The following is a 13,658-nucleotide window of genomic DNA, read 5'->3' on the forward strand; positions in this document are numbered from 1 at the left end:
CAACACACGTTTGTCCCTCACAGTTCTGGGTGCTGTAAGTTGGGGTTAGGGTGCCAGCACGGCCAGGTGAGGACCCTCTTCCTCATTACAGGCTTCTTGTATCCTCATGGGCAGAGGAGGTAGGGAGTGCTGTGGGGTCTCTGTTTAGAAGCAGTAATCTCATTCATGAATGCTCCATTCTCCTGACTTAATCTCCTCCCCATATCATCACACTGGGTGTTAGGATTTCCACCTCTGAATTTGGGGGGGACAGAAACAGTCAGAGATAGATGGGGAAACAGTGGAAACAGTGTCAGACTTTGTTTTTCTGGGCTCCAAAATCACTTCAGATGGTGACTGCAGCTATGAAATTAAAAGACGCTTACTCCTTGGAAGGAAAGTTATGACCAACCTAGATAGCATATTCAAAAGCAGAGACATTACTTTGCCAACAAAGGTTCATCTAGTCAAGGCTATGGTTTTTCCTGTGGTCATGTATGGATGTGAGAGTTGGACTGTGAAGAAGGCTGAGCACCGAAGAATTGATGCTTTTTTATTTTATTTTATTTTTAAACCTGAAACACTGAATTGATGCTTTTGAACTGTGGTGTTGGAGAAGACTCTTGAGAGTCCCTTGGACTGCAAGGAGATCCAACCAGTCCATTCTGAAGGAGATCAGCCCTGGGATTTCTTTGGAAGGAATGATGCTAAAGCTGAAACTCCAGTACTTTGGCCACCTCATGCAAAGAGTTGACTCATTGGAAAAGACTCTGATGCTGGGAGGGATTGGGGGCAGAAGGAGAAGGGGACGACAGAGGATGAGATGGCTGGATGGCATCGCTGACTCGATGGACGTGAGTCAGTGAACTCCGGGAGTTGGTGATGGACAGGGAGGCCTGGCGTGCTGTGATTCATGGGGTCGCAAAGAGTAGGACATGACTGAGTGACTGATCTGATCTGAAGCAGTCAGAGGAGAGTAGAAGGGCTATCTATGCTCTGATTCATTCACTGTAACAACTTATTTGTGTTTCCTCTCTATGAATACACCTAAAGTTAATTATCTGTTCTGTTGGTAGGACATAGGTTGTTTCCAGGATTTTGCTGTGACAGAAAACTCTGCCTCAATAATCTCATATAATCTTTTTGTGAAAATATATGAGCACACTTTCAGGGTATGCCCTTAGAAGTGGAATTAAAGAGTCATGAGATTTTAAAAAATTAATCATTTGTACCATAAAATGGATTCTAACTACCATTTTAGAAAAAAATTTCTGTGTGAACAGATATTTCAAATCTAATGTAATTGTTGCTTTCTGTCCCTCTAATGTGTGATATTCTCTCTTACCTCTGGGCTTATTCTGATCCTAGCTCCTCTTTTTTTCTATTTTCACTCACCCCTACCTCCTAGCAGTTCACTTTGGTGAGTCAACATCTCCTCTAGAATTCAGTCTAGGAGTGTCTTCTCTAAGAATTTTCTGACTCTTGCCCACACCTGGATAAACACCTCTCCCTGGCTTTCTTGCAGGAACCATTACGTTGGCTGTTTTATTATTTCATGTAATTGACAAGGACAAGAATTGCAGCAGAATTCACCCTGGTATCCACTAAGCTTAGCTTGGAGCCTGATACAGAGCATGTGTTGAATTAAGGGAGGAATGAATGAATAAATGTAGGATACTTTTATCGTCTCAACAATGGCAGGAACTAACACCCTTCCCACAGTAGCTGACTGGACCATCTCAGGCTCCATGGTTAGATGACAGGAAGATAGGGTTCAGGTGTCAAGGGTCAAAGATAGAGTCCAGAGACCGCTTTATGCACAGTGAGGACAAGGTGTGTCTGTCAGGACCAGGAGAAATGTTCACAAGAAGGAGATGCTTTCAACTCAGACGCTCATAAGCTGAGCCCTGCCTCTGTCTACCAGCTGGGAGATCTTCAGATAATGAACCGTGAAAGCCTGCTATGCTGCAGCATTATGCAATAATTTTTCATTTGCCACCAGTCAGCTTCAGGGATCAAGGACAGCTGAACACATAACCCACTCATGCATGTTATTTTAAAGACATATTTTAAAGTTATCAATATGGTACATTGAGTTAATGAGGGATGTTCTTTTGGTGACAAATATTTACATTCCACATATGCCTCTTGATGTCAAGAGTGTAACGGTTTCATTTTCTTCTTTTTCTCAGGAGGCTGGGATGCAGATGGAAAAGGCCCTTGTGTCTGGGACACATTCACCCATCAGGGAGGAGAGAGAGTTTTCAAGAACCAGACTGGTGATGTAGCTTGTGGCAGCTACACTCTGTGGGAGGAAGATTTGAAATGTATCAAACAGCTTGGATTGACTCATTACCGCTTCTCTCTTTCCTGGTCACGTCTGTTACCTGATGGGACGACAGGTTTCATCAACCAGAAAGGCAAGTGTTTCTTAAAAATAGAAGGTTGCAGCTTTAATTCAAGGTTATTGCTGCAGTCTGGCATAATTAATCCAGGATGCTATTCTGCAGTGTAGCTTTGAGATTGCAAGTTTTTAGAGCGATTATGGGATAAATTTTTTGAAATGGGTTTCCATTAACTTTTCCAGTATTATTCTGGTTTTCCTCAACTGGAGATCTTTGTTGGGAGGGGTGGAAATAGATGGACAGGAAGTGGGTTGGAATAAGTGTTTTATTTATGTAAAATGTTACTCGAGTATTGACCTGAAGGTGAATTTCCAAAGGTTGTGCATAATCTATTTTCAGTTGTGTTATGCTATGATAAGTCATGAAAAGCCCTGTAGAACTTGAGAAGATTCCCAGCATTTCAACTGGAGCTGAATTAGTGGAGTTAATTAGCTAGCACAGAGGTTGGCCCCAGAGGCCCTGGAATCTGTTCTTTTTGAATTAAGTGCCAGAGATTTCACTTACTATCTTTGTGAGCATCTCGTGGACCTCGCTTGGTGCCTCAGTTTCCCCATGAGGAGAAAGGGATACTGTAATAGCTCCTACTTCCAAGTGTTGTTGGAAGAGTAAATGAAACAGTCTTTTAAAGTGCTTTACACAGTAGCTGGTATAGCATGAAAGCATTCAATAAGTGTTAGTTATTCTTCTTCTTATGCCTTGTAAGAAAAAGACTGTTGCCCTATTTTGGAGAAGGCAATGGCAACCCACTCCAGTACTCTTGCCTGGAAAATCCCATGGACGAGGGAGCCTGGTAGGCTTCAGTCCATGGGGTCGCGAAGAGTCAGACATGACTGAGCGACTTCCCTTTCACTTTTCACTTTCATGCACTGGAGAAGGAAATGGCAATCCACTCCAGTGTTCTTGCCTGGAGAATCCCAGTGATGGCAGAGCCTGGTAGGCTGCCGTCTATGGGGTCGCACAGAGTCAGACACGACTGAAGTGACTTAGCAGCATTGCCCTATTTGAAACCTATTATTTATGAAGCATTTTGCATATATTTTCTCTAAACCTCACAAATCAACGAGGAAGGTATAAGTATCACATTTTACAGAGGTGCATGTTCAAACCCAGATATTTTGTAAATTTGTATTTTTGGGTGGATCTATCTGGAATTTAAGCCTAAGGTTTGGCTAACTCCTTCCACACAATGGGAGTTGGCAAACTATGACCTGAGATCTAAATTTGCCCTGATCCCTATTTGTATAAATAAAGTTTTATTTGTAGTACAACTGTACCCCTTCATTATGTGTAGTCTGAGTTTGCTTTCCCACTACTATGGTAGCATTGAATAGTTGAGGCAAAGACTGTACAGCCTGCAAAGCCTGAAATGTTTACCTCATGGTCCTTTATAGAAAAAGTTTTGTAACCCCTGCATGACAATGTAATGACTTCTTCATAAAGAACCTTTATTGCTCCTTTGTTCTGGATAAGATTTCCCATGACTTTTAGGGTTGGGACAGGGTGAGGCAAGGGGGTGCTTAAAGTGCAGGATTTGGGAGGCGTGTTCTCTCAGCATCTCACAACTGCGAGGTTGCCTCACCACACCTGCACTTCAAAGAGACAGCATTGAAACGGAGAGGTTCTCCTTGATTAAGTTATCTGCTTTCCTGTACACAACAACAACAACAAATGTAGTGAGAACAACCTGTGATAACAGCTCCTCGGTGGACTTGTGCACTTGCTTTCAGTGTGGAGGTGGGGGAAACCTCTGCACTGTGAAATGGAAGCACCGTTTATGGATGCACCACACCATGGCTTTCAAGTAGCTTCCCCCAGATAAGAAAAATACAAGTTTAGCAGGCCCATGACTTGATTCTAAAGATATTAGGCCCTGTTTTTAACTGCTCTTGGTTAAAGGTTTCCTTTCTTGGTATCAGTGGCCAGTTTTATTTTTTGACTTTGAACAGGAGGTAATTTGTGGCTCAGTTTAAAAATTAACTTATAATTTTCCACCGTCTTAATCCATCATCTGTACCCTCTCTTTTCTTTGGCACCCTCATAACCTTCAAGGATTAAAAGCTACGAGTAATCTCTGAGTCTTCTCTTTTCTTTTCTTCTTACATCTAACTAGTTGCCAAATCTGACCCATTCTTCTTATGCCTCTTTAACTTCTTCCCCCTGCCCGCTCCAGTCATCTTCTCTCTCCCTGCCCTGGTTTAGATGTTTATCATCCTCATCAAGGGCTTTTTGATATGCCCTTGATGGATATACCTACTCTCACTCTCTTTCTTTGTCCTTTAATCCTTCGTGCAAAATGCCACCACAGCAATTTTCTGAAAGCTTGGCCCCAGACATGCTGGCTTGCATCAACTCCTGCTAAAACAAAGCAACATAAAATTTTTTTAGTCATCTAAACTCCTTCATATATCATTTCAGGTTTTACTTGACTTAGTCTTGACTCACCTCTGAGGCATTTCGGGCTGAAATCCCCCCATACATGTGGTCTATGCAATTCCTCCACACAATGTCCTAAGCACATAACCCACTACTTATTAAACATGCTATGTAATTTCCACTTTTGAAGAAAAACTTTTAAGTTTTTCCTCCTGCCTGGAATGGCTTTTTAAAAAAAATTCCCAGTTATACCTGTGAAATGTTTTGTATACTTTTAAGGTCTAGCAGTGGTGGTTCAGATGATCAAGAAGCTGCCTGCAGGGAGACCTGGGTTCCATCCCTGGGTTGGGAAGATCCCTGGAGGAGAGCATGGCAACCCACTCCAATATTCTTGCCTGGAGAATCCCCATGGACAGAGGAGCCCGGTGGGCTACAGTCCATGGGGTTGCAAAGAGTCGGACACGACTAAAGGACTAAGGACAGCACACAGCGCAAGGTCTAGCACAAATGTGTTCTCTTCCCTGGAGTCCCCATTTCAGGACAAAAAATATTTTTTTCTTTAAATTCTCATAGTGGTTTGAAAAACTCTTAAAATATTTCTTACATTCTTCACTCTTGGCATTATTGAATCCCCTGCTTGATTGTGAGCACTTTGTGTTTAATTCAACCCAGCAAACATACATCAAGTGTCTACTTTGTGTCAGGGACAGTGCTCCATACTCTTAACAGAAATATGAGAGAATCCCTGAAATTGTTTACAGGGTAATGGGCAGATATGTCTGCCTTGTTTACCCCTGTGACCTAGTACAGTGCCCTGCAGGGAGGAATTCAGGAAACACTTAACTGAATTAAATCAATAACCATCATAAAGGTCACTCTAAGGGTAGGTAGTTAGTTGCACAGTCGTGTCTGACTCTTTGTGATCCTATGGACTGTAGCCCACCAGGCTCCTCTGTCTTTAGTATTCTACAGGCAAGAGTACTGGAGTGGGTTGCCATTGTAGTGGTTGACTTTTATTGAGTATATAGTGTGTGCAGCTCCCTGTGCCAAGCACTGCACCTGCTTTTGCTGAGTCAATGCTGCTAACAGCCCTGTGAGTGAGGAGGGCTTTCCCTAAACAGAGGGAATCATGGTAATCTGAGCTGTAAGGCTGGGCAAAAATTTGCCAAGACAACAAATTTAGTTAGAGCTGAGTTCAACCTAGTTCTGTCTCATGTCAAAAACGTAAGGTTCCAGAGACATTTACAACATGAAACCACTTGTATGCTTTGTGCTGGGCTTCCCTGGTGGCTGAGATGGTAAAGAATCTACCTGCAATGCAGGAGACCTGGGTTCAATCCCTGGGTCGGGAAGATCACCTGGAGAAGGGAATGGCAACCCACTCTAGTATTCTTGCTTGGAGAATCCCATGGGCAGAGGAACGTGGAAGGCTACAGTCCATGGAGTCGCAAACAGTCGGATACGACTGAGCGACTAACACACACACACACACACACATGCTTTGTGCTACAATTTCCCTGATAGTAACATGAGGTGGAGGCACTACATTACTAAAACTCATGCCTCTGCTCTAGCCTATGATTCTAGGAGTTTGGAGTTTTTACTAAGTTTCCATTTGGGTGGTAAACAACAACAACAAAAAACCCACCACCTTGTAATGTAGGTCCATAATTCTTTATCTGAAATTCTAAAATCCAAAAGGTTCTGAATATTGAATTGTTTTTTACTAAGTTTAATTCTAAAACAAAGTAGGCAGCAAAAGCTGACCTGAGTTGATGGCACAGTTTTAATGTCTTCTCAGTTCATTTTGCTTAGAATATTTATCTGTTTTACTGCAGAAATATTAAGGGATACTGACCCACCCCCACTGGGGGTGTTAAACTTAATATACAATATTTACCGTGTTTCTTTTCTAAAAATCCTCAAATTCTGAAAACATGGCTGCCAAGATTTTCAGATAAAGGATTATGGACCTGTGGCAATACCTTAACATGTCTAGTTACTTAACACCAACTCCAGATTCACAGAGGTTCATGGAGCTCACTGTAGATTAGATGTCCAAGAACAGAGCAGCAGAGAAGGTAGAGAGTGGTGGTGGAAGGGGGCTGGAGTCACTGGGGCCACCCAGACAATGTGAGGGATTCACTGCTGCAGTTCTCACTTGGGGATCACATTGTCTCAGCACTGAGCTTTTTATGTTTGGCACTAGCTTTCGTAAAGCCAAAGCTGATTAATATTACAGACTTTTCCATGAGCAAGAGGGCACTGGAGGTGCTTCCAGTAGGCAGAATTTCAATAAGTGGTTGCTCATTCTTGTGCAGTGATCTGTTGAAGCAGTTGGAACTGTTTTAACTCAGAAAGGCCATCATTTGTTTTTTCTGTTTAAACATTTTCTCAAAGAGCATGTAAAGAATTAGAGAATCCTTGTCACTGTCTTTTCCAAGAAACTCAAGTTTTTGTATTTGACTTCCTATTTTAAAGCTTGATGAGAGGACATTTGGAAATGTGTAAATAAAATCCCATGTTCCCAAACTGGAAGAATATTTTATAAAGTAGAATTATTACACGGCTTTTCTCTTTCAAATGTCAAGTTTTTGAGGCTTAACAAGAAGAGATTGAGCTGGCAACTGAAATCACATATTTCTGTATTTCTCAACTGTTCAAGTGCGTTTTCATATCTGCCACAAATGTAAGTTTCAAGTGATTAGCTAAAGACCCAATTATTGGAAATAGAAAGGGAAAAGGAAGAGGAATGGTTATGCAGAATTTCTTTCACACTTTAAGATTTAAAATATTAGCACACTTAGAGGAATGGTAGTTAAGTAAACTAAAGGAGTATTTATTAATCTACTCTATACTGGGCAGCATGGTAGACTGAATGATGCCCCCTCAAAGATGTCCATGTCTTCATTCTTAGAAACTGAATATATTATCTTACATGATAAAAGGGACTTTATAGATGTGCTTAAGTTAAGGATCTGTAGATGGGGAGATTATCCTGGTTTATCTGGATAGGCGTCATCACACAGATCCTTAAAAAAGGTATGTAAGAGGATCACAGTCAGAGAGAGAAGGTATAAGAACTGAGGCAGAGGTCAGACAGAAGACAAGGAGTTTCAGTGCTGGCTCTGATGATGGAGGAAGAGGTCATGAGCCTCTAGAAGCTGGAAAAGGCAAGGAAATGGATTCTCTTTGGGAACTCCCAGAAGGAATGAAGATCTGCTGACATCTTGATTTTAGCTCAATGAGAACCATTTTGGACATCTGATGCCTAGAACTGTAAGGTAATAACTCGGTGTTGGTTTAAGCCACCAAGTTTGTAGTAATTTGTTACAGCAGCAATAGGAAACTAACACAGAGACTATGCCAACAGAAATTGGTGGTTGGGTCTAAGGAGGAGTGAACCTAGAGAATTATATGTCTGACACAGGTAGGCACTAGGTCAAAGTTCATTCTTCATTAAGACATTTACAGTTTGACTAGAAGAATTCCAGTATAGTTATTTTATGAACTGAGACATTATCTTTGAAAGTTTCAGCTGCATGCTCTTTTAAGGGAATTTTCCCATTTCTTTGTTCTATATAACCCTGCTCTGCTCTTGGCCACAGCTGACTGGATGGGGGAAAACTTATTTCCCTGTGACATATAAATTTTGTAACTTCATTAGAAAAGATAATCCTGTTCAACTGCCTCCCTGTCTCAAGGATGTTTGGAATTGAGGAGTTGAAGCCTGATTTGGTGGGTGGTTGGCACTAAGGTTGTGAGGTAGTCTTGGCAGATAGGATGCCCATTTTGAGACTGTAACAAATTGGCTACACAAAGGAAACTGGTTTTTTGAGCAGGAGAGGAATGGAGTAGATGTGTTGAGGGAAGTTAGGGTAGGAGACATCAGTCTATTTTGAGAGGTTAAGATTTTCTCAGCTCCAAGCTTTAAGTTCCTGTTGTGATTATTTCCTGTCATTTGGTATCTGATATCTCTCTGTCATTTCAAATAATGCTCACTGCATTCCCTACCAGTCAGCCTCCTGCCTCTAATGCCACCTTTACATTTGAGTTAATCTGATTGGGCTTCTTTTCCCTATTTCCAAAAGACCTTTGATTTAAACATGCTTCATATTTTCAAAGATCAAATAAGAGGGAATGGGTGTAATTAAAACAAAGGTGATGATACTAACTGTGAAAGAAGGCTATGAAAGCTTTAATACTTACAATAACCCTGCCCTAAATATCAAGATGTAGAACAGGGTCCATTTGACTTCTTAGGGTTTCAGGCTCCCTAGGTTGGTAACTGATGATCATTTAAAAATACATATTTATGCGGACTTCCCTGGCAGTCCAGTGGTTAAGACTTCTGCTTTCAATGCAGAGGGTTCAATCCCTGGTTTGGGAACTAAGAACCTACATGCCATGCGACCAAGAAATAAAAAAAATAAACAAAAATACGTATTTATGGATAGAATGAGTTACCCTGAATTGTATGAGTTTGGTAAAGCTAGAGAACTCTCTGACTATTTGTTCTCAATGCTTAAATACTCCTGCAGTGATGCTATTACTATTCCTCTTTTAGAGATGAGGAAATGTGGGTGTAGAGAGGCAGTCATGTAATTTGTCCATGATCCCTTGTCTTAATTGTCCGACTCTGGAGCTCTGGTCTTCAATGCTTCACTCCATTTCATCATGGAAAGGTTTCACTGGAGTACTGAATAAACTGAATAATCCAGAAGTAAAGTTCTGGGATGATAAATATTAAGTATGCAATGCTTTGTTGCTCTGCCATGTTGATGAGTTAGAAAAAGTTTTACTTAAATTTTTTAGATCTTCAATTCAATTGCACATCATCATGTTGTTTGAGTTACATTGATTGCCATCATTAATGATTGCATCATATTAAATGATGCTTATAAATCATTGATTCCTCCAGAAATGAGAAAACCCATGATATTATGAATCAGATCCAAAGTAGGTGATTATTAAGGCTAGGAAAACAGTATCACTCTGATTTTGGTTCGGAAACATTAGTGTAAGAAGGGGAATGTTACAGTGGGAACAGCTCAGTCTTTATAGTGAGACAGATTGGCTTTAAATGTTGGCTTTGCTATCTGAAAACATTATCACCTGAAGTCTGGAACTCACTTTCTGAATCTCCATTTTTTCATATATTTATTGAAACTAAAAATGCCTACCTCTTGGACTTAGTGCAGGGATTAAACAAAATGTGTGACATCATGTATGTATAGTATGAATACAAAACACAAAAACTGATATTATTTTTATATTCAAAGCCAGTGGAAGGCATTGACTATGAAAACCTTAACACAGTCCAATATCAAGATGATTCCATCATACAGATCTTTGGATATTCCCTTTTACAAAGGAGAAAATATGGGCTTACAGAGGCCCAGAGATGGAATGGTGGAAAGATCTTTTACAGAGAGAGGAAAGCTTTATAAACTTCGGTGAGTGTGTTAGTATTCCATGGCTGCTACAACAAATTATTACAAGCTTACTTGCTTAAAATAACACAAATTTACTACCTTAGAATTATGTGGATTAGAAGTCTGACACAGGTCTCTCCAGAATAAATACCTCTGTGCTTACAGGCTGCATGTCTTTTACAAAGATCTAAGGGAGACTCGGTTTCTTAGTTCATTCAGGTTGTTAGCAGAATTCATTTCTTGTGGCTGTAGGACTGGAGTCTCCTTTTCTTTGATGACTGAGCTGAGGACCGTTTTCAGCCTCTATAGGCCACCTGCATTCCTCAGCTGCTGGCTCCCTTCTTCCATCTTCAAAACCAGCAATAGTTGGTTGAATCTCTCTCATGCTGCCACCTCTTGTGCCTCTTTTTTCTGTTGTTGCATCTTTTTGACCCACTCTTCTGCCATCCTCTTTTACTTCCAAGGACTCACATGGCAGAGTGGGTCCACCTGAACAATCTAGAAACATCTTCCCAACTCAGGATCCTTAATCAGAATGACATCTGCAAAGCCCCTTTGAAGTAACATAAGAAGTAAAGTAACATAGTCACATGATCTGTGGATTACAACTTGTGCATCTTCTGGGTGGTGTAACTTATTATGTCCACCCAGTGAATAATGGCATGCAAAAGGGGCTTCCAAGTATGGAGTTGCTATGCATGACCCACGTGATGTTCATGCTTGCAAAATAAGTGAGCTGTTGTTAAAAATTACCCATTCTTACAGACAGACAGATAACCCATGACCTGGCATAATTTGGCTTCTGCTTACCTCTCATTATTCTTATTCCCCTTTTGCTGAGCTGTAAATTCTCCTTATTGTGAGCTTTCAGTTACCAGGAAAAGCCATATTGTTCTAAGAGAATTAATTTACAAATAATGGCCATGCCATATATGGTGGTAAAACTCTGACCCTCATAAAAAGTCCAGGCAGCCAAACCACAATTTCTATATCAGTTGACCCAGAAAAGTCAGAATATGGTCAACAAATGCCCCTTCTTTGTTTTTGCTCCTCTGTCCTCTTTGAACTTAGGACCAATCAGAAAAAAGCAAATTTGCTCCCCAACCCAATTACCCAAGATGCCCTGGTTCCAGTTAGCTCACCTCCAGCCTCCCTGTGCCAACAGCTTTCAGTCACAAGGTACCTGGATCCTCCCCTCATTGTTTTTATTGTGAAACTTTCCTGCCTCCCTGATAGCCTTTGAGTATCTGCCAAATGCTAGTGATAATGGCTGGCTCCTTGTTGCAAACTTGGAATAAGCAGACTGTTCACATTTGGGAGGTCTTTGTTGATTTCCATTCTTCTTTTGGCCTTTTGCACATTTGTTTCCCTTTTTTCTCTTCCTGGATTTCTCCTCCTTGCCTTATGTGGGTCATTTGTATCCACCTTTTAAGGATCAGTTTAGATGTCACTCATGACAACAATAACAATAATAATCATTATTAGAGTCATAGTTAACTGTGCCAAGAACTGTTCCAAGCATGTTCAGTTTATCAACTCATTAAACTCTCAGAGCAATTATTGAAATAGATTTCTATTATTGCCTACATTTTACAGACAAGAAAAGATAACTCAGAGAGATAAAGTAACTCTCCTGAGGTCACTGAACTAGTAGGTGAAGGTTTGGGGATAGAACTTAGGTAGCCTGTCACCATAGCTCACTTTTGAAACCATGCTGCTACTCTGCTTTCAGAGTAGATTTTCATATGCCCTCAGTTTGGGATGGGGACTTACCTTTAATAATAGTACTGTATGATAGTTATTTATGAATTTATTTGTAGTCCCTACTAACATTTAAGGGGCTTTCCTGATAGTTCAGTGAGTAAAGAATCTGCCTGCAATGCAGGAGGCACATGAGATGCAGGTTTTATCCCTGGGTTGGGAAGATCCCTGGAGAAGCAAATGGCAACCCACTCCAGTATTCTTGCCTGGGAAATCCCACGGAGAGAGGAGCCTTGGCAGGCTACAGTCCAAAGAGTCGTAAAGGGTTGGGCACTACTGAGCAACTAAACATGCCTGGTTACTACTACAATTAAAGTTTTCTTAGTACAAGGAGAGTGTTTATAATGTTTGTAATCAAGCATATAGTAGTGTCTCTCTAAATGCATATTTGAGGAATGAACAAATTAATGATTGAATAAATGAAATGTACACAAAAGTCTCAATTATTATTTAAAATTGGAAGATAATAACTTTAAGAAGAGATAAAGGGACCCTGCTTCTATGCAAACTTTGAATGCAACACAAATTCTGCATATGAATTTACAATTATTATTCAGAAAATCATCTCTCAAAACAGGAATGCTTCTCTCCTCTTTGCTTAGTTTCTTTCCAAACTCTTATTTTTTTAATTGAATTTTTTTTTATTGTTTTAAGTATTTACTGGAGTGTAAGTGTGAAAGCATTAGTTGCTCAGTCATGTGTGACTCTTTGTGACCCCATGGACTGTAGCCCAACAGGCTCCTCTGTCCATTGGTATTCTCCAGGCAAGTATATGGGAGTAAGTAGCCTTTTCCAGGGGATCTTCGCAACCCAGTCATTGAACCTGGATCTCCTGCGTTGCAGGCACAGCCATCAGGAAATAGTTGCTTTGCGATGTTTTCTTAGTTTCTACTGTACAGGAAAGTGAATCAGCTATACATATACATATATCTCCTCTTTTTCCCTCCATACTCTTACACATATAATCATGTGCTGTGCTGTGCTTAGTCACTCAATCATGTCTGACTCTTTGTGACCCCATGGACTGTAGCCCACCAGTCTCCTCTGTTCATGAAATTCTCCAGGCAAGAATACCGGAGTGGGTTGCTATTCTCTTCTCCAGGGGATCTTCCCAACCCAAGGATCGAAGCTGGGTGTCCTGCATTGCAGCCAGATTCCTTACCATCTGAGCCAACAGGGAAGCCCAGGTATTCCTATGGATTATGTCAGAACTTTAGAGCAAACTCTCCAATGGAAAGTTCTTTAATGTGTCAAACCCTTAGCTTTCTGTCTTTGTAACTCACACCCTGGGACTGATGCTGAGCCCTTGTCCATGCTCAATGAGTCTCTTTTCTTAGACTTGTAAGACTGACCTGTTTGGAGAAGCACCAAGGCAGTCATTGCATTCATCTTCTTTACTTTATGTTGAATATTGTTGAAATCTATTCATTCACTCAAGAGCTATTTATTGAGTCTCTACTAGGTTTCTGCTATTGTCCCAGGATTTGGGGGATCCAGAGGTAAATTAGACAAGGCTCATGACCTAACCGAAGCAGAAGATATTAAGAAGAGGTGGCAAGAATACACAGAAGAACTATACACAGAAGAACTATACAAAAAAGATTTTAATGACCCAGATAATGATAGTTCATACGATCACACGACAGTGTGATCACTAGAGCCAGACATCTTGGAGTGCAGTCAAGTGGGCCTTAGGAAGCATCCC

General features: G+C 40.8%; 1 protein-coding gene across 1 annotated transcript in view; it reads left to right on the top strand.

Moving 5' to 3' along the window:
- The window catches only part of LOC129657191 (cytosolic beta-glucosidase), a 132,467-nt gene that overhangs the window by 51,216 nt on the left and 67,593 nt on the right, over window positions 1-13,658 (top strand). The window contains exon 2 of the mRNA XM_055587450.1: window positions 2,172-2,399. Coding sequence (XP_055443425.1) covers window positions 2,172-2,399 — 228 coding nt within the window. The remainder of the gene's footprint in view (window positions 1-2,171; window positions 2,400-13,658) is intronic.

The sequence above is a fragment of the Bubalus kerabau genome, chromosome 7 (genome assembly GCF_029407905.1).
Source record: "Bubalus kerabau isolate K-KA32 ecotype Philippines breed swamp buffalo chromosome 7, PCC_UOA_SB_1v2, whole genome shotgun sequence".
In the NCBI taxonomy this organism is placed as follows: Eukaryota; Metazoa; Chordata; class Mammalia; order Artiodactyla; family Bovidae; genus Bubalus; species Bubalus kerabau.